The 20767-nt window shown below is 45.4% G+C and overlaps 1 protein-coding gene across 2 annotated transcripts in view; it reads right to left on the bottom strand.

Moving 5' to 3' along the window:
- ZFAND3 (zinc finger AN1-type containing 3) overlaps positions 1–7056 on the bottom strand; it is a 329450-nt gene extending 322394 nt beyond the window's left edge. The window contains exon 1 of one of the 2 annotated variants that reach the window (XM_025382239.1): positions 6573–7056. In XM_025382239.1, the coding sequence (XP_025238024.1) occupies positions 6573–6643 (71 nt within the window). In that variant the 5' untranslated portion in view covers positions 6644–7056. The remainder of the gene's footprint in view (positions 1–6572) is intronic. The other variant, XM_025382240.1, reaches the window with a different exon arrangement.
- Between the last annotated feature and the right edge of the window lie 13711 nt (positions 7057–20767).

Genomic DNA, 20767 nt, shown 5'->3' with positions numbered 1-20767 from the left:
CAAGCATTGCATTACAAGTACTGGGTCAAGACCAATCACTTCCTTCAAGTAGTTTTGCTAAGATATCAACCTTAACCTTTCTTCAAAAACAGAAAAGAATTCCTTTTTTTTTTTTTTTTTTTTTTTGCAGGGGAAGGAACTTTGATAGGCTCTGCTTCCAGCCTCAGCCACAAAGCCATGCAGCCCTGCCAGTCCCAGGCCTGCGTGAAAAAGAAAATAAGAATATTTAACCTCAATTTTGATCTATGATTATTGCAGGAATTCAAAATATTACATCACTTTGCATGGACAGAACCTCCCTATGACCTAATAAAAAATCCAAATGATATTAGTTCTCACTGTCTAAGTATTCTGTTCTAAATAAATAATCTTTTTATATACTATTCTTGGTTTCTTTTTATGGACTTCATTCTTTTCAAATGATTCTTAGTTCTCTGATTTTTAGAGCAAGGAAAGGTTAATTTGTGAAAACTAATGTTAATTTTGATACTATTAAGGATTATAAAGAGATTCTTAGTCAAAACTGTTCAGTATGATTTAAAGTTTAGAATTCTCTTCCATTTTGGAAGGGAGGGGAAGAGTGGGAGATGGAAAATGGAGAAGAGATGATAAAACCAAAAGAGCCATATGCTAACTGGACCTAACTCTAAAAAGCTATTGCCTCAAACCAACAGAAAGAAGACTATGTTTGTTTAAATTTAAAAAGAAAAAAAATTATTTCCCTGTGTTCCATCACATCAAAGGCACAAATTTCCTATTTTCTGAATCCCCCAAACGTAATCAGGAAAATAGGGCAAGTAGATAAATGAACCGACAATGAATACTTAACTTAAATCATGTTTTATCTTCAGAGGCACACAATACTCAAAGATGCAAAGTAAAACTCCACAAGCAAGCTTTTTTGTTTTTTAAGAGAATGTTTAAGGGGGTTTTATAATCAAGGGATAAGTAGTGACATCAATGGAATGAACATTCTACTGATAGTGATTCATACTGTGTTCACATGATCTTGAATGCCCAGGTTAAGCTGGTTGAAGTGTGGCAACATGTTACAATTGTGAGACTGTGACTGAAGAGGCAAAACGAATGTGAAGTCCACACACTGTGAGGAGCCAAGCACACTAGCTAGATAATTTAGACAGTGACAGTAACAGAATTGATGTTCTACAGCAATTCACTAAGGCTAGGCTCAGAGGCAAAAAATATGTGTATTGATTCTAAACTAGTCAGTATCTTATGACTGCCAAAAATAAGGCTGAATAAAACAAATCCTGTTATGTTTTCAATCAACTTTCTACTACTAGCGATTTCAGAAATGAAATTTATTTTAGGAGATTACCCCTATCCTTATCTCTACCCATCTCTATCTTAAAGTACATCTCATATCCAGCCAATATAGTTTGTAGGCAAAATGCTTCAACAGACATGATTATAAAAATGAAATAGTAACAAAATCTATTTCCCTAAAGGAACCCATGTGATATGTTTGTCATGACTTGTTAGAAGACCTTCTTTTTTAAAATCAAAACCATGAATAGTTTACCTAATAAGCCCCCTATTTAACTACTCCATTATTCCCTAAATACCAGACTGAATGCTTATGTCTACTACGCTTTAAGCTAATTTACAAAATAGTAATTCCCAAGGTTTCCGTATGTCATTATGAGATTATCTCCAATTGTGAAAGCAAAATATCAATAGTAATTATATTTCTGTACTTAAATAAACTTAGAAAACACTTCCGTCTTCCATCCTAATTATCCTGTTATCCTGTAATACACATACTATATTCTTATACTTATTTTTCTTCCTATCTTTTCTGTAATAGTCTAGGTCTTCGTATTTGTGAGGAATCTACGTGCCTCAGCACTTTTTAAATGTCTAAATAATTTAAAATGCAGCTTCAACAAATACCAGTTATATCTGCATAGTTTAAGTGTTTTCATGTATCTGTATATTTCAACTAAAGAAAAAGTACTAATTGACTATTTCATTTCAGATACAACAATTATCAACAAATACGTTTTTTGCCTGAGTACTGAACGCCTAAAATGAGCCAAGAAAATGTTCATATTTCACTGAAAGTTTTAAGTCCATGTCTCGAGGAAAAATTTGTTTTAATCCTAAAAATATGATGTTAATACATATACCGGCTACAAGCGGTAGCTCACGCCTGTAATCCCAGCACTTTGGGAGGCTGAGGGGGGCGGATCACCTGAGGTCGGGAGTTCGAGAACAACCTCCCCCAACTCTACTAAAAATAAAATTAGCTGGGTGTGGTGGCACATGCCTGTAATCCCAGCTACTCGGGAGGCTGAAGCAGGAGAATCACTTGAACTCGGGAGGCAGAGGTTGCGGTGAGCCGAGATCGCGCCATTGCACTCCAGCCTGGGCAACAAGAGTGAAACTCCCTCTCAAAAAAGCAAAACAAAAAAATATATATGTAATACAAACAACTTGTAACGTTATTATCAACTTCATTATCAACTGGTTAATATTCAACAATTTCCATGGTAGCAAAGTTTCCCAGTGGAGATGGTCTCTATAAAATAACTTAATTACCTATACACAATTATACAACATAAGCCAAGAGGGAGAGAACTGGAAATTGTTACAAGCACTAATGCATTTGAATTGTACACTCCTCTTGGCATTCTTCTTTAACTGCATTTTCACAAGAGAATGCAGTTAAAGCTCTCCTATTCAACCAAGCCCCACTGATTAGTGTCCTGACTGGACAATGCTGGGCAGCAAGTCCTGCAGCCTGAGTCACTGGAAAGAGCAGCAATCCTAAAGGAACTGCCGTTAGTCTGCTGGTGCCAGAACATTCTGCTGAGAGGCTCCTCAGCAAAGGGCTGGGTGTGGGCCCTGGCTAGCTGATTTTAGACCTAGAGCTTCCAAGGAGTGCAATGCCGCACAAAATTTTTTAGAACATATTCACCTTTATTTTCATGAAGGGAAAAGGCAAAAGATACCTCCTGAATGTCTCTCTATTCTCCCCAGCCATTACACTGGTTCATGCCACAACCATGGCAAATCTGGACTTGGCAACATTCCACGAAAACACATACATCACATTCATACAGACACACAGAATCATACCCACACACCCAGGCTACTCTCAAGAACAACCAATAATCTTTCACATTAAAGATATACATCACTGCCTGATCAAAGTTCTTGAGTAGCTCCTCACTGCACTCAGGATAAAAGTCCAAAGTCCTCAGCATTACCTATGAGGGCCCTGTATCACCAATTCCTCTCAATCCTCCAGCCTTATCTCTAGATTGTGATCCCCCTTCACAGTCTACCAACAGACCCAACAAACCTGTTCCTCAAATGCGTAGTGCTCTCACTCACATCCCGGCCTTCACCCACGTTAGTCCCACTGCCTGAAAGGAATATTTGTTTCCATACTCTCCTTCTACCCTTCCTGCAGGTCTAGGCAAAAGTGTCACTTTCTCCAGGCTACCTTCCTCTACCTCTACCCCAGCTAGGGTAGGTGCCCCTCCCATATAGCACCTGTAAAATGTATTGCAACTGTCAGTTTACTTCCCTGTGCCCCCTGACCCAGAGTAGGGGGCCAGCACCTCCTTGCCCACCATTATATCACAGGCATTCAAATATTTGTTAAATATATTCTAAGTTTACATAATATGAATGTGGCCCATGCAGTAGGGGAAACGTTCAAAGTCGGTTATGATACAATGGAAACAAGGCAGCAATTTTGTTATGCTTTGGTATAAAACACAAACTACACAATTGTATATAAAAGTCCTTAGGAAAGGTTCAAACATTGCACCAAAAAGAACACTTTTCACCATAAAAATATTAGTTTTGTGGTCACTACTCCTGCTAGGTAAATTGCAGTTCATAAAAAGTATCAGAGTGAAAGTATCTAAAAAGCAGCCCTGGTTGCTTATAGGTCAAGTACAACATTAGTGTAACTTTTCCTATCTGCTGCCACCAAACTCTCTGGGCATTATCAGAACCCTACCGGCTAAAGGTAAAAGGCTGGCTGGACGTGGTGGCTCATGCCTGTTATAAACAAAAGACCTCTGAAACTTTCAACATTACCCTATCACAGAAAAATGATTTACTATTTATTATTTACAGTCACTCATTATTTACAATCATTTTGTTTACTGATTTACCTTTTCCAAGGCACGGTTTCACTTTGTCACCCAGGCCGGAAAGCAAGTCACGCAATCATGGTTCTCTGTAGCCTCAAATTCCTGGGCTCAAGTGATCCTCCTGCCTCAGCCTCTCAAGTAGGTTGGTCCACAGGTATGCACAAACACACCCGGATAATTTAAAACTTTTTTAGAGACAACATCTTGCTGTTGCTCAGGTTGGTCTCAAACTCCTGGGCTCAAGTGATCCTCCTACTTTGTCCTTTTGTTTGGCCACAGTCATTAATGATGATAATCATCATCATTATTTAAAATGTGTAAAACTGGCTGGATGAAGTGACTCACACCTGTAATCCCAGCACTTTGGGAGTCCAAGGCAGGCATATCACCTGAGGTCAGGAGTTTGAGACCACCTTAGCCAAGATGGCAAAATCCTATCTCTCCTAAAAAATGCAAAAATTAGCCGGGCATGGTGGTGTGCACCTGTAGTACCAGCTACTTAGGAGATTGAGGCAGGAGAATTGCTTGAACCTGGGAGGTGCAGGCTGCAGTGAACCGAGATCACGCCACTGCACTCCAGCCTGGGCAACAGAGCAGGACTCCGTCTCAAAAATAAATAAACAAATAAATAAATGTAAAACGCTATTCCATTTCCTTAATCTCTAAGCCTTGATACAAGTCTTTCAATAAAGATTCCATTCATAATAGTCCGAAGGACATAAACGTGTTGCCAGGAGAGAGACCTGATACATCCTGAGCATTAGCTGCCACTCGCAGCAACTTTCTTCAGGACACATGTCTTATAATGAGTTACAATCTGAGGCTTGTGACACAAGATTTTTCCAGGGCAGCAGACTGATGTCATAAACATGATGGTACTAAGCACTCTAAAGAGCTCACCAGCTCCACCCTACACTCCCTGTGTGAAGGGGCAAATTATCCACCCTAAGCCTCAGTTTCCCCATTTAATAATGAGATAATGGTTCCTATCTCGCAAGATTCTTGTGGGAATTAGACAGTCCATGAAAGCACTTCACAGGCAAACCAATTATTTTCAAATAAAAATGAAGGGAAGAATAGAAATATTTTCACATTTTTAGGACTTTATACATGCCATAACTTCTTTTTGACTAATATCCTTCCACAGGGAAATTTTCGAGAAAGAAAGTCAGAAAAATGAGAAAATGAAAATCCACTTCTTTGTCATAACCTTGAGATACGACAGCTTCCACAGAAGTTCACATTAAGATCCACTTTCTAATCTTTCTCTGCACTCCCAAAATTACCCTTAATTTCTGTTAACCATTCCTACAATATGGGAGATAGAAAAGGGAAACTACTTCCATACTTCTTCCCAAGATGTCCTCACCGGAAACAATCTTCCTTCCTGCCTCTGTGTCTCCAAATATACTGAATCTTTCAAAAAATAAAACTAAAACAAAACGATAAAAGATAAAAAGGACTCATCACAAAAGCCGGCCTTTAAAGTCTCCAGCTTTCTTACTGCAGAACTACAGTCATGTGGTATGATGGAGGCACCTGTTAGGTGGCAATCCATGAAGCTTAAAGTGTTACCACGAGAATTTAAACTGTAATGGGGGGAGGAAGAGGGAGCTGATTTCCCACCTCACTTTTTTTTTCGCCCTAACACATGATGGCCAAACAATATACGCTATCCACTGTGAACATTTTTATTATTTTTACTTAAATTGAGAAAGAGGGGAATTTGAGAACCAATTGAGGAAACTGGATCTCATATTCCCCAATCCAGGCTGACTTCAGGTTTTGTGTGGTTTTCTTCTTCCTTTTCGACAAGGGAATTTTACAAATCTCCTGAAACGTGTTTTACATAAAGGTGAGACCTCAACAGTCTTATAACTTTACCCCAGCCTGGTTCTGGACTCGGTTTTTACAAACGGGTGACGTGAGAATAGCTTCCTAAAAGCAAATGGGGCACTGGGATATAATCTAGGAAGTGATGATGCAAGTCTCCGGAGGACGGGGAGGAGGGGAGGTGAAAAAGTCAGAGGAAATACCCTCCTAATGCCTGGGCACCAACTCAAGCCCCGGGAGGGAGGAAGGGCTGGCTTCCACATGCCCAGGGAAGGGGCACTCCTGCTCCTCCCGGAGCGGTCAACGCCGCCCCCTCATCCCTCCCCGCCGCCCTGCCCCCCTCACCCGTGGCCCAGAAGGCCCCCGTGGGCCCGAGCTTCAGGCTGGCGGGTCCCAAAGGGTGGCAACGCACCCCCGAAGGGCCTTCTCTGCCCACCCCCAGCTCCCCACCCGGCATCCCTCCCCGGAACGCGACCCCCACCCCCTCCCCGTAGGCCCGGGCTGGGCCCAGCCTTCAGGGTTCCGGCATCCCGGGCCCCGAGGCCTGCCCAGGCAGCCCTGGCGTCCGCGCCCCCGGCCCCCGCCCCCACCCGGCCGGGCACTTACCCCCAGAAGCCGCAGGGACAGCGAGGCGGCAGGCTGGGCGCTTTGCTGCGCTCGCTCCCAGCGTCTCCCATGGTGCTCGGCGGCGGCGGAGCTCGGCGGCGGCAGCGGTGGCGGCGGCTGGGCCCGGGCCCCGCTCTGAGGAGGAGGTGGCGGCGGCGTCGGGGGGCTCAGGGCGGGGGGAGGGGGAGGGAGCGGGCGCGCGGGCGGGCGCGAGTCCGGGGCTCGGAGCCGGGATTCCAGGCCGGTCAGCTGGAGGCGGGCCGCACCACTCGGCCTGCGGAGAGGGGGGGGCCGGGGAGGTGCGGAGAGGAGAAGGAGGGAGCCGAGGAGGAGGGGCGTGCGGACGCACCGAGGACCGCGGGGGAGGAGGGACACCGACGCCCTCGACGGCTCCCACCGCCGCTCCCCAGCCAGAGCGATGTCCCGTGCGGTGGCGCGGGGAAGGACGGGAGGTCCCCGCCGGCTCCGGAGTCGCAGCGGCCGCTGTGAAGCCCCGGGCCCTGCTGTCTCCGTAACACCGGCCCCTCCCCCGGAGGCTGCGCTGACCGGACAATGGCCGCTCCGCCCCCTCCCCTCTATGCACCCCTTCCGAGGAGTCACAATGGTCTCGCCCGGGGGAGCCACCGCCAAAGCCCAGCAGCTGATCAGCTGGGATCCGGGCGTGCCACTCTGTTCCGCGCCTCAAAGGCGGAGTGCGGGGCTGTGGGAGAAAGAGCCTCGGGCTCTCGCCTGGCGACAGGCGGCTGAGGCCTTCGTATTCTTAGAACTTTTAAAATCTGAAGCAACCTTATCTTCCCCCTGTCTGAAGAAGGGGAGCAGGTTTCTGAGTACTCCGGGGCGCGGTGTCTCCCCCTAAACGCGAGTGGTGCGCTCCAAGCGGGAGGGGGAGGAGCAGATTAGTTGTTTAGGGTAAATTGGGCCAGTCCCTGAGCGGCGGCGCATGCGCCCGCAGACCCCGTAACCGAGTGCGAGGAGGGGCCTAGGGGAGGAATGCCAAACGCGGAAGTGGAGTTCGGACTTCCCGGGGACGTCGGAGTCAAGGTTCCTGGAGCTGCAGCTCTTGTTCCTAGGCGATGCCGCGGAGCCTTTCTCCCCAATTTGCCAACTCCCTGGGAATCTCTCTCTCTTCCTGGTCTCCCCACACCCAAACAACTCTTCGAGTTCTACCCGGTATACTGGTCTCTTGACAGGAACTTTTGGGAAATGCCCCTCCCGCAGCCCCTTGTCTGGGGCAAGTTCCTAGTCTCTTCCCCCACCGGTGTTCGGAAGTTCCTTGTCTCTCCACTCCCAACCACAGAGCCACAAGTCCATTCCCTGTGCCTGGGCTAGGAGAGCCTCACTTCTTCCTACAGCTGACACGTTTGGTTTTTGGAGGGGAAAGGGGAGCTGTGGCGGAATCAGTAATGGAAATTGGTAAGTGATCAAAGAAGTTTGAGACACTAAGAAAATGAGTCCTTTGGCCGGGCGCGGTGGCTCACGCCTGTAATCCCAGCACTTTGGGAGGCCAAGACGGGTGGATCACGAGGTCAGGAGATCGAGACCATCCTGGCTAACACGGTGAAACCCCGTCTCTACTGAAAAATACAAAAAACTAGCCGGGCGAGGTGGCGGGCGCCTGTAGTCCCAGCTACTCGGGAGGCTGAGGCAGGAGAATCGCGTGAACCCGGGAGGCAGAGGTTGCAGTGAGCTGAGATCCGGCCCCAAAAAAAAAAAAGAAAAAGAAAATAAATCCTTTAACGCTGCTAGTCCTTGCTCCTGAGCTCATTCTGATCTCCAGCCAGTCGTGAACAGAGAAACCGATTATTGATAACTAAGTTCAACACGGAGGCAACATCCTTCAGACCTTTTGGAAACCCATCGCTGAGGAAGACTTCCTGGCTCTTAGGAATAGCTGCCGTACACCCTCCCGGCCTGTCGGGTATATGAGAGCCTCAGAGAGAGTATTACCTAGATTAATCTGGTTACCAAATGTTGCTATCTTATTTCTTTATATACCATATAACATTTCTGTTTGTGCATTCTCTGTGGGTTTGTTAACATTGATGTTTATTTTGGCCTCTAAAGAGCAAGGATCGCATTTATCTTAGTATGCCACAAATGCTGTTGATGGTGCAGTTAATGATTGCAAAAATCAAGCCGCTTAAAGCCAAAACACCCCAAAACGTGAGGGATAATTTATTATGCACAATATTTAGTTTTAATTTTGTGGATTTTCCAAAGCCTTCCATAAGTATATGTGTAAGAAAGTGCATAGAAAAAGCCGGGCGCTGTGGTTCACGCCTGTGATTCCAGCATTTTGGGAGGCCAAGACAGGTGGATCACCTGAAGTCAGGAGTTCGAGACCAGCTTGGCCAACATGGTGAAACCCCTTCGCTAGTTTTAAAAAATACAAAAAATTAGCCGGGCATGGTGGCGCGCGTGTAATCCCAGCTACTCGGGAGGCTGAGGCAGGAGAATCACTTGAACCCGGAAGGCGGGTGTTGCAGTGAGCCGAAATCATGCCATTGCACTCCAGCCTGGGCAACAAGAACGAGAGCGAAACTCTCTCAAAAAAACAAAAAAGAAAGAAAGAAAAGAAAAAAAAATTGCATAGAAAGGATAAAGCCATACAGCACACCTTGCTCTCACTGGATTTATATTACCCTTAAATCTTCATTTAAACCGACATAAAATTCCCAGATACGTGAGATACTTAAAACCCTTTGAGTTTAACAAAGATTAAGTGGGACTGTCTCTCTTGACATCTTGATGATTTTCTTTTATGGACAGAAAAGGAAACTCGGCCGGGCGCGGTGACTCACGCCTGTAATCCCAGCTCTCAGGGAGGCAGAGGCGGGAGGATAGCTTGAGCCCAGGAGTTCGAGACCTGCCTGGGTAATATAGCGAGACCCCGTTCTCCACAAAAAGGAAAAAAAAAAAAAAGACAAAGAAAAGGAAACTCCACAACTAAAAGGAGAATTCAACATAAAAAGTGATTGTCATTTTCTAAACAGCTTTCCTGTTTGCCAGTTATTCAACAAACATTTATTGAGTACCCAGTATACACAAGGAATTTCCTAAGCACTCTGGAGACTAAAAGGATTAATTAAATGTAGCATTCACCAGCAGGTCCCTACATATAATGTAGATAATTTGGTTCCAGTCTTCCTCTCAGACTTCATTTTCTGCTCTTCTCTATTCACCCTGCAAAGCAGACACTAGTTGCCATTCCTCAAATATACCTTGCTTTCTGACATCTCCATTCCCTTGTCCTCCTGTTCCTGACTGCCTCAGCTGCCTTTCCTCTTTATATGTATACACACACACAAGGAAATAATCTTCTACAACCCAAGGACACAGAGCAGTGAGATCTCATGAAGGACTGAAATAGGTACCTAATACATCAACAGGGAGCCAAGTGTTTGGTTTTTTTCAGTATCTTTTTCTCTATGGTTACATATTCTTCCATCTCTGCTTCTGTCTACAAAGCTGCTTTATAATCTCAGCAGAGCTGTTTTCACTGCTTTTTTGGGAACATAATCCAGGTTTACCCAGCCTCACTTCAGGAACAAACAGAGACTAATTAGTATTTATGAATCCCAATGCCCAGGAACAAGAAACTGATTGGTTCAATTTATGTCCGCTTGTGTACTCTTGGTACAATCACCTTTGACCAACAGGGCAATATATAGTCAGGTCTCTTTGTTTTGTAATGCAAACGTGGCTGCCAGAACCCCATCTTTGTACGCTATCTTCTCAAAGAAAGTTATGTACTTGGCAAAGATTCCAAAAAATGTCCACCACAGACCATAAAGGAGTAAATTGCAGCTGAACTTCAAAAGCATAAAGAACAATTGACACGTTAAGGTTTTTCAACAGACTAACTCCTACTTAAACAAATTCAGGCCTGAATTTAAATGGAACTCCTTCAAAGAAGTCATCCCTGACCCAAGCCCCGATCAAAATTAGCTGGCGCTGTTATTATCTTACATGGTACTCTTTTTCTTTATAGTACCTATCACACTTTATAATTAAGTATGTATTTGTGAGTCTCCAAAGATCATGTCTGTTTTGTTTACTGTGATATACACAATACTCAAGGTGCATTTGGGAGGCATTCAATAAATATTTGTTACATGAATAAAAAGGCACAATAATTTGTTAGTCAATGTGAGACCCACAAATGGATTAGAGTCATAGTTAGACAATCCTGGGGGAATGTCTTAGTTACCAACCCATCCTCCCTAGAAGACACTGAAGTTCTCTGCTTTTTTTTTTTTTCCTGACCTCGTTCATCACAAGGCTGCCAGCTTTTTTGTCACACTGAAGTTGTATGAGATGAGACAGTATTTAGCTGCTGCTTATGACGTTCCTAGCCAGCTAACTCTTTACTCTTAGTTCCCGGTGTCTCTATCTATAGAGCCCTTGATCCAATTCCTATAACAAGCCCACTTAGTTGACTGAAAGCTCAGAGAGGACATAAAATTTCAGGGCATCATCAAATTAGGGGAGCAAAGTGTGGGGGTAATTGGCAGAGTGCTTTTGTCGTAATTGTCTTGACTATTTTCTATCGTGTATTAACGTTCCAGATGAACCTGTGATGTGACTCCTGGGAGTAGTTTGCAATCACCATTGGCCCAAAAGGAGCCATCTATGTGCTCAGTGGGGTCTAGTAAAGGATAATATTAATTCTTCAGCAGCCAGAGCTTTTGAAGTAGAAACTAAGGGTGTATGGAAAAGAGCCTAGTGTGATTCAAGGTCAGGAGCAAACAATGACTGCCTTCTTGGTAAGAATTCAAGAGACCTACTTAGCCCTGGAAGACTTTACCAAAAAGAAGGAGCTTGTAGAGACCTGAGAGAAAGCAGATGATCCTCCACTCTAATTCTAATCCCTACCCTTGAAACTCGCTCTCAGTTCAAAGCCTGTCATCATTATAATCCATCCTAACCTGGTATTAGCCCCACTGTCCAATCCAAACTCTAGCCTTAATCCTAATCTTAATATTATCTGTAAAATTTAATCTCAGATCCCAACTCTAGTTTTATGAGCTTAACAAAGGCTCTTTGCCTTGCCACTGAGTTATTTTCCCTAGCTCCTTTTTCTTGTGTCCCTTGACCCTGACTGACTAATGAGAGCAGAGAACCCTGTAACATCCTGGACCCCTGGAGAGAATGAGAGCTGATTTCAGTAATCCAGGTTGGATCCAGGGCCTTGGACTGCCAGAAAAGAGAAAGTGGAGCATCTGTGACCAGAGCAAGAGGCAGAGACCCTGCCCAATCACATTTCCTGTTGCCTGATTCAGGGACTGCTAAGCCTCTGAAAGTCCGGAATATATGCACTCCAAGTCACCTATGTCGACTCAGGAATGTGAGGTACAGTTGGCCTACAGTGGAAGACCTGAGACCCCTCTGCAAAACAATATGTTTAGATTAGACAAGTGGCTTTTACACTGTGTTCTCAGAGAGCAAGAATTCTGAGTTTTGCTCTCCTCTTTCATTTGAGTTTGGTTTTCCAAGGGGGTGAGAGATTTTCTTTCAAAAGGCATTGAACCAGATCCTCTCTAAGTTTCCTTCTGGCCTTTGAGTTTTCTAATGTGCAGTTGATTCTTTTAGTCACTTACGGTCCAGTTGGCATGGATAAACTCTCAGAGCCAAGGGAAAAGAAGGGCAACCAAGCATACCATCTCCAGCCCGTCTCAGGAAACTAAAAATAAATTAAATAAAATGAAGAGTGCAATGGGGAAAAGAGGGGAGGAGGGGAGAAAATGCTGCCATTTCACATCCCATGTTCCTCACGTTCACGAAGCAATTGCTGATTTCCCTGCTGCTCACACCCATCTTGGTGTGAAATTTGATTTTGCTGACTTTTAAATTTATTTTCAAGAATGGAAATAATTGTTTTTCTCAGAAATACTTGACCTTTGTGGGGAAAAAGAAATTCAAACAATGAGAAAACAGAAGTCCTCCCTAATACTGTCGTCCCCCAGAGATACCCTTTGTTAACAGTTTGGTATATAGCCCTCTAGGCTTTTCATTTGTGTATGATCATATAAATGGAATCATGTAACACATAGTATACTCTGACTTTTTTTTTAATTTTGAAATATGTCACGGACATCTTCCATATGTAGTTCTGCAGTATAGTCTTATAGTTAGGGTTCTCTAAAGAAACAGAACCAATGGGAAATTACATGAGTTATATTATAAGGAATTGGTTTACACAATTATGGAGGCAGAGAAGTCCCAAGATCTGCAGTGTGAAGGCCTGGGAACCAGGAGAATCCATGGTGTAAGCTCTAGTCTGAGTCAGAAGTAGAAGACCGATGTCCCAACTCAAAGGCTTTCAGGCAGAGAGCAAATTCTCTCTTGCTTGGCCTTTTCTTCTGTTCAGGCTTTCGACAGAGTGAATAAGGCCTGTCCAACTTGGGGAGGGCAATCTACTTAGTCTACCATTTTGTTTTAATTCATTCAAACTGCTATAACAAAATACCATAAGGGCCGGGCACAGTGACTCACGCCTATAATTCCAGCACTTTGGGAGGCCGAGGCGGGCAGATCACGAGGTCAGGAGATCGAGACCATCCTGGCTAACACAGTGAAACCCCATCTCTGCTAAAAATACAAAAAAAATTAGCCGGGCGTGGTGTCAGGCGCTTGTAGTCTCAGCTACTCGGGAGGCTGAGGCAGGAGAATGGCGTGAACCCGGAAGGCAGAGCTTGCAGTGAGCCGAGATTGCGCCACTGCACTCCAGCCTGGGCGACAGAGCGAGACTCCGTCTCAAAAAAAAAAAAAACCATAAACTGGGCAGCTTGTGAACAAGAATTTATTTCTCACACTTTTGGAGGTTGGGAAGTCCAAGATCAAGCCACTGGCAGATTTGATCTGATGAGACCCCACTTTCTGGCTCATAGATGGTACTTTCTTGCCATGTCTTCATGTGGCAGAAAGGGCAAATGAGCTCCCTTGGACACTAATGCCATTCGTGAGGACCGTGCCTTTATGATCTAATCATCTTCTAAAAGACTCTACCCCCTAATACCATCACCATGGGGATTAGGAGCTCAACATATAAATTGCGGACTGTGTGTTGGGGGACACAAATATTCAGACCGTAGCAAATGTTAATCTCAACCTCAAAGACATACCCATAATAATATTTAACCAAATATCCGGGTACTCTGCGGCCCAGTCAAGTTGACACATAACATTAACTATCACACTAAAATCATGGGCTCCAAACTCAGGCTGCCTAAGTTCAAAAGTCAAGCTGCCTAAGTTCAAATGTGGGCTCTGCCACCTACTAGCTCAGAGACTTGAAGGAAGTTACTTAGCTGGTCTGTGTCTTAGTTTCCTCATCCGTAACAGGAGGCATTTGTAGTGAGCTGTGGTTTTTATCTGCCTACTTCTCCCTGCTCTTGAGGGATGCACACACTCACTGGTTTCGTCAGGGAGCCCTATCCTTCTGGACACAGGAATTGGGATTGACTCAGGGAAAGGCAGGGCCCTCTCTAGGCTGACTTGCAAGATTTGTCTTCTGAGATCAAGTGGCCCAAAGACCATGTAAGCCTGGAGCTGCTGAGGGACCCACCATCTGGAGTGAGGTTGCCTGGGGAATCGAGCCTACAGGAAGGAAAGGAGAGATGGAGAGAGAGAGAGAGAGACTAAATCATCAAGACATTGAGTCCTTGAATCCAGCTAAGTCTGATGCCAAAGCTGCCCTCTGGACTTTTCAGTTACATGGGCCAATAAATTCCTTATTTTACCTACACTAATTTAAATTGAGTTTCATTATGTTCCATGAGAAAGTCCTGATCATCCCTAGTAGTATCAACCTCTTTCATAGGTTTATTGTGATGATTAAAGTATATAATCTGTGAGGAAATCTTAGTGTAGTATAGAGTGTATAGTACAAGCTCAGGTCGGGCGTGGTGACTCACACTTGTAATCCCAGCACTTTGGGAGGCCTAGGCAGGCGGATCATCTGAGGTCAGGATTTCTAGACCAGCCTGGGCAACGTGGTGAAACCCTGTCTCTACTAAAAATACAAAAATTAGCCAGGTGTGGTGGTGCATGCCTGTAATCCCAGCTACTTGGGAGGTTGAAGCAGGAGAATTGCCTGAACCTGGGAGGCAGAGATTGCAGTGAGCTGAGATTGCACGACTGCACTCCAGCGTGGGCCACAGAGCAAGACTCTGTCTCCAAAAAAAAAAAAAAAAAAAAACAAGCTCCATAAACACTTACCGTTGTTATTTGTTTCTGACTATTGTATGGGTGAATTAAAGAATCTCTTGATTCATTTCTCTCATCATTGATTCATTTCCTTTCATTTATTCATTCAAAAGACACTTACTGAGCACTGTATTAGGCTGTTGTTGCATTGCTGTAAAGAAATGCCTGGCCGGGCGCGGTGGCTCAAGCCTGTAATCCCAGCACTTTGGGAGGCCGAGACGGGCGGATCACGAGGTCAGGAGATCGAGACCATCCTGGCTAACACGGTGAAACCCCGTCTCTACTAAAAAATACAAAAAACTAGCTGGGCGAGGTGGCGGGCGCCTGTAGTCCCAGCTACTCGGGAGGCTGAGGCAGGAGAATGGCGGGAACCCGGGAGGCGGAGCTTGCAGTGAGCTGAGATCCGGCCACTGCACTCCAGCCTGGGTGACAGAGCCAGACTCTGTCTCAAAAAAAAAATAAATAAATAAATAAAAATAAAAAAATAAAAAAAATAAAAAAAAAAAGAAATGCCTGAGACTGGGTACTTTATAAAAGAAAAGATGGGGCTGGGCACGGTGGCTCAAGCGTGTAATCCCAACACTTTGGGAGGCCGAGACAGGCGGATCACGAGGTCAGAGATCGAGACCATTCTGGCTAACACGGTGAAACCCTGTCTATACTAAAAAATACAAAAAACTAGCCAGGCAAGGTGGCTGGTGCCTGTAGTCCCAGCTACTCCGGAGGCTGAGGCAGGAGAATGGCCTAAACCTGGGAGGCGGAGCTTGCAGTGAGCTGAGATCCGGCCACTACACTCCAGCCTGGGCAACAGAGCAAGACTCCGTCTCAAGAAAAAAAAAAAAAGAAAAGATGTTTAATTGGCTCATGGTTCTGCAGCCTGCATAGGAAGCATAGCATCAGCATCTGCTCAGCTTCTGGGGAGACCTCAAGGAGCTTTTACTTATGGCAGAAAGTGAAGCGAGAGCAGGTACTTTACGTGGTGAAAGCAAAAACAAGAGAGAATTGGGAGACAGGGGAATGCCACACACTTTTTTTCTTTTCTTTTTTTTTTTTTTTTTTGAGACAGAGTCTCGCTCTGTCACCCAGGCTGGAGTGTAATAGCACGATCTCGGCTCACTGCAAGCTCCGCCTCCCGGGTTCATGCCATTCTCCTGGCTCAGCCTCCTGAGTAGCTGGGACTACAGGTGCCCACTACCACGCCCAGCTAATTTTTTGTATTTTTAGTAGAGACGGGGTTTCACCATGTTAGCCAGGATGGTCTCGATCTCCTGACCTCGTGATCCGCCTGCCTCAGCCTCCCAAAGTGCTAGGATTACAGGTGTGAGCCACCACGCCCGGCCGAATGCCACACACTTTTAAGTGACCAGCTCTTGCTAATACTCACTATCATGAAAATAGCACCAATCTATGAGGGATCCGCCTCCATGACCCAAACACCTCTATCAGGCCCCACCTCCAACATGCAAGATTACAATTCAACATGAGATTTGTGTGGGACATCCAAACCATATTAGGCACCTACCATACGTTAGACACAGTTCTAGGCATTAAGGATACAATGGTGAATGAGACACATGGGTCCCCACTCGGGTGGTACTTATCCTCTAGCGGTACAAGCAAGCAATTAACACTTTAAAACATGTCCTGAAAGAGCGAGCTTTCCACGCTTTTTTTTTTTTTTTTTTGAGACAGAGTCCCACTCTGTCACCCAGGCTGTAGTGCAGTGGTGTGATCTTGGCTCACTGCAACCTCCACCACCCAGTTTCAAGCGATTCTCCTGCCTCAGCCTCCTGGGTAGCTGGGATTACAGGCACACGCCACCATGCCCGGGTAATTTTTTTTTTTTTTTTTTTTCCTGAGACTGAGTCTCGCTCTGTAGCCCAGGCTGGAGTGCAGTGGAGCAAAATCAGCTGACTGCAGCCTTTGCTTCCTGGGTTCAGGCGATTCTCCTGCCTCAGCCTCCCAGATAGCTGGGACTACAGGAATGTGCCACCACTCCTGGCTAATTTTTTGTATTCTTAGTAGAAACAGTGTTTCACCATGTTAGCCAACATGGTCTCCATCTCCTGACCTCGTGATCCACCTGCCTCAGCCTCCCATAGTGCTGGGATTACAGGCATGAGCCACTGTGCCTGGCCAGCTTTCCACTTTTATAAACAATTGTACGATGAACATCTTTGTCCATTTGTCCTATTAATGTCTTGGATACATTTTTTAGGAAAAGAATTTCAGGCTGGGCACAGTGGTTCATGCCTGTAATCCCAGCACTTTGGGAGGCCAAAGCGGGCGGATCACCTGAGGTCAGGAGTTCGAGACCAGCCTGGCCAACATGGTGAAACCCCATCTCTACTAAAAATACAAAAATTAGCCAGGCAGGGTGGCAAGTGCCTGTAATCCCAGCTACTCAGGAGGCTAAGACAGGAGAATTGCTTGAACCCACGAGGTGGAGGTTGTGGTGAGCCGAGGTCAGGCCATTGTACTCCAGCCTGGGCAATGAGCAAAACCCCACCCCCCCCACAAAAGAAAAAAAAACGTGAAAAGCTGGCCGGGCACAGTGGCTCATGCCTGTAATCCCAGCACTTTGAGGGGTTGAGGCGGGTGGATCACGAGGTCAGGAGATGGAGACCATCCTGGCTAACACAGCGAAACTCTGTCTCTACTAAAAATACAAAAAAAAATAGCGGGAATGGTGGCACATTTCTGTAGTCCCAGCTATCCGGGAGGCAGAGGCAGGAGAATTGCTTGAACCCGGGAGGCAGAGGTGGCAGTGAGCAGAGATTGCACCACTGCACTGCAGCTTGGGTGACAGAGCAAGAGTCTATCTCAAAAAAAAAAAAAAAAAAAAAAAAAAAGAATTTCAATGCCACTTAACATTCATTGTATATTGCCAAACTTCCCTCCAGAAAGCTCATACCAATTTACACTCCCTCCAATAGTAAACAAGAAAGCAGATTTCCCCATACCTCAGTAGCCTAGAGATTACCATCATTCTCTTTAATCGTTGCCAATGCAAAGGTAAAAAAAATGGCACATAATAGATGTTTTAATTTGCATTTTGGAAGTTATTAATGAGGTCTGGGTTTTTTAATGTGTATAAATATACCATTTGAATTTGAATGTACTTTTGTATGGCATTATCTGTTTTTGTCCTTTGTCCATTTTTCTACAGGAGCTTTTATTTCTTATTTAGATTAAGATATTAATGTTGGTTTATTTTATTTTATTTTATTTTTTTATTTTATTTTTTGAGACAGAGTTTTGCTCTTATCGCCCAAGGTGGAGTGCAATGGCATGATCTTGACTCACTGCAACCTCCGCCTCCTGGGTTCAAGCAATTCTCCTGCTTCAGCCTGCTGAGTAGCTGGGATTACAGGTGCCCACCACCACACCTGGCTAACTTTCGTATTTTTCATAGAGACAGATTTCACCATGTTGGCCAGGCTGGTCTTGAATTCCTGACCTCAGGTGATCCGCCCACCTCAGCCTCCCAAAGTGCTGGGATTACAGGCATGAGCCACTGCGCCCAGCCATTAATGTTGGTTTTAAGAATATTAACTCAGCCGGGCACGGTGGCTTACACCTGTAATCCCAGCACTTTGGGAGGCCGAGGCGGGCGGATCACGAGGTCAGGAGATCGTGACCATCCTGGCTAACATGGTGAAACCCCGTCTCTACTAAAAATACAAAAAAAACAGCTGGGCATGGTGGCAGGCGCCTGTAGTCCCAGCTACTCAGGAGGCTGAGGCAGGAGAATGGTATGAACTTGGGAGGTGGAGCTTGCAGTGAGCCGAGATGGTACCACTGTGCTCCAGCCTGGGCAACAGAGCAAGACCCCGTCTCAAAAAAAAAAAAAAAAAAGGTATTAACTCATTGTCATATGCACTGCAAATTATTTCTCTGTCATTCGTCTTTTAATTGTATTTAGGAATTTTGATTTTCAAGATATCTAAAATGCTGAGGAAATATGTGAATTAACCTTGGCTAATGTTTGAATTGTCTACATGGGCACTTTTTTTTAAGTCCTCTATGTGTTACTTAAAGGTAAAAAAGAAAAAGAGAAAATTAAAGGGGGAAAGACAAGATATTGCAGGGATTGTGGAGCAGGCGGCTGAGAGAAATCTTGCCCCCTCAGCCTGCCCCACCCCACCTCATCTCAGGCGGGCTCAGTTTAGAGACCAATAAATGGCCGAGAACTTCATGAATTGACCCAACTCATCAGGCTTGATGCCAGCCCTGAGCTCCCTGGGGTGAATCATCCAGGACATGTGCCCCAGCCTTCCCTGTTCCTGTCTAGAGGTTTTAAAAAAGCAGCCAGAAGCCACAGCCAGGCTGCCATGTAACTCTGTGAGACCCCAGAGACTGGTCTGAAGTTTTTTATCAAGTCCCTTGCTTGTTTGTACAGATCATTTCTAGGGGTGATTGCACCACGTGTGGCTGGGATGGACTCCAAGAACTGACCCAATGAGAAGAACCAAGGGTGTTTGTGAAAAAGAGAGTTTTAGGAGAAAAGGGTTAGAATTCATTATTAGGGTGAAATTAGGGAAGGAACCAGAGTTGGGGAGGTTGGACTTGGGAGTCAGGAGTAGACGTTTAGAATGCCAGACAGAATTAGTGGCTCAAGGAAAGGCTTGTGACACGGAAAGAAGCTCAGATGTACAGGATGAAGTTGAAAGGTTGAGACTGGTGTATTCGTTGCCAGGCTCGGTGACTCACGCCCTTAATCCCAGCACTTTGGGAGGCCGAGGCGGGCAGATCACGAGGTCAGGAGATTGAGACGATCCTGGCCAACATGGTGAAACTTCACATCTACTAAAAATACAAAAGTTGGCTGGGCCCATGGTGGTGGTGCATGCCTGTAGTCCCAGCTACTCAGGAGGCTGAGGCAGGAAAATCACTCAAACCTGGGAGGCGGAGGTTGCAGTGAGCCGAGATTGCACCACCGCACTCCAGCCTGGTGACAGAGCGAGACTCCATCTCAAAAAAAAAAAAAAAAAAAGTCAGGCGTGGTGGCTCACTCCTGTAATCCCAGCACTTTGGGAGGCCCAGGCGGGTGGATCACGAGGTCAGGAGATCGAGATATCCTGGTTAACACAGTGAAACCCCATCTCTACTAAGAAAAATTAACTAGGTGTGGTGGCAGGCACCTGTAGTCCCAGCTACTAGGGAGGCTGAGGCAGGAGAATGGTGTGAACCTGGGAGGCGGAGCTTTCAGTGAGCCGAGATTGCACTACTGCACTCCAGCCTAGGCGACAGAGTGAGACTCCGTCTCAAAAAAAAAAAAAAAAAGATTGGTGTATTCGTTTGGGTTCCCCCAGAAGCTGAGCCTGAGACAAGGATTGAGGGGTACGGAGAACACAGCTAGAGATGGCAAGGTGGCCAATAAAGGGTGTATCATCGAGCCAGTTATCATTGGGAGTGACTACAGCTCAGTCCCAGGGGGGACCTAGTCCTAGTGGGGACTGTGCAAAACCTCACCTTAAAGCCATCCCATCTGAGGAATGGGGGGAGGTGGCACACTGAGTTTTATATACCCACTTCCATCAATAGTTGACATAGATCACTGCACTCCAGCCAGCCTTTGCAGGCAAAACAGGCTTCTCTGGTTTCAGAGAAAACCCTCAGGCAAAGACATGCAGAGACGGGCCATTGGAATTTGGTGGATCACTGAAGTGGTAAGGGCTGAGGGATACGGACCGGCATCTACAGTGTCTTCTATACCTGGAGACAATGTGTGTGTGTAGATTTGAGAGATGTGATATTTGCTAAAATTTTCCAGGGGTTTCTTCCTAAGGCCATGATTAATCAGATAAGGCTAGTTATCTTCTGATTAGGAGTTAAGGAGCAGACTTGAGGTTATAACTGAGATTAAAGAATTAGAGTTCTAGTATGAGCACTCAGGATATTCATCCCGCCCCGAGTTACACAGCTTGGTGAGCCACACAGGTAGTGAACCAGGGCAGGATTGGGGCCTGGTCTGTGTTACTCCA

The sequence above is a fragment of the Theropithecus gelada genome, chromosome 4, assembly GCF_003255815.1.
Source record: "Theropithecus gelada isolate Dixy chromosome 4, Tgel_1.0, whole genome shotgun sequence".
NCBI lineage: Eukaryota > Metazoa > Chordata > Mammalia > Primates > Cercopithecidae > Theropithecus > Theropithecus gelada.
The sequence above is the reverse complement of the archived record's forward strand: the minus strand, read 5'-3'. Positions and strand labels throughout refer to the sequence as shown.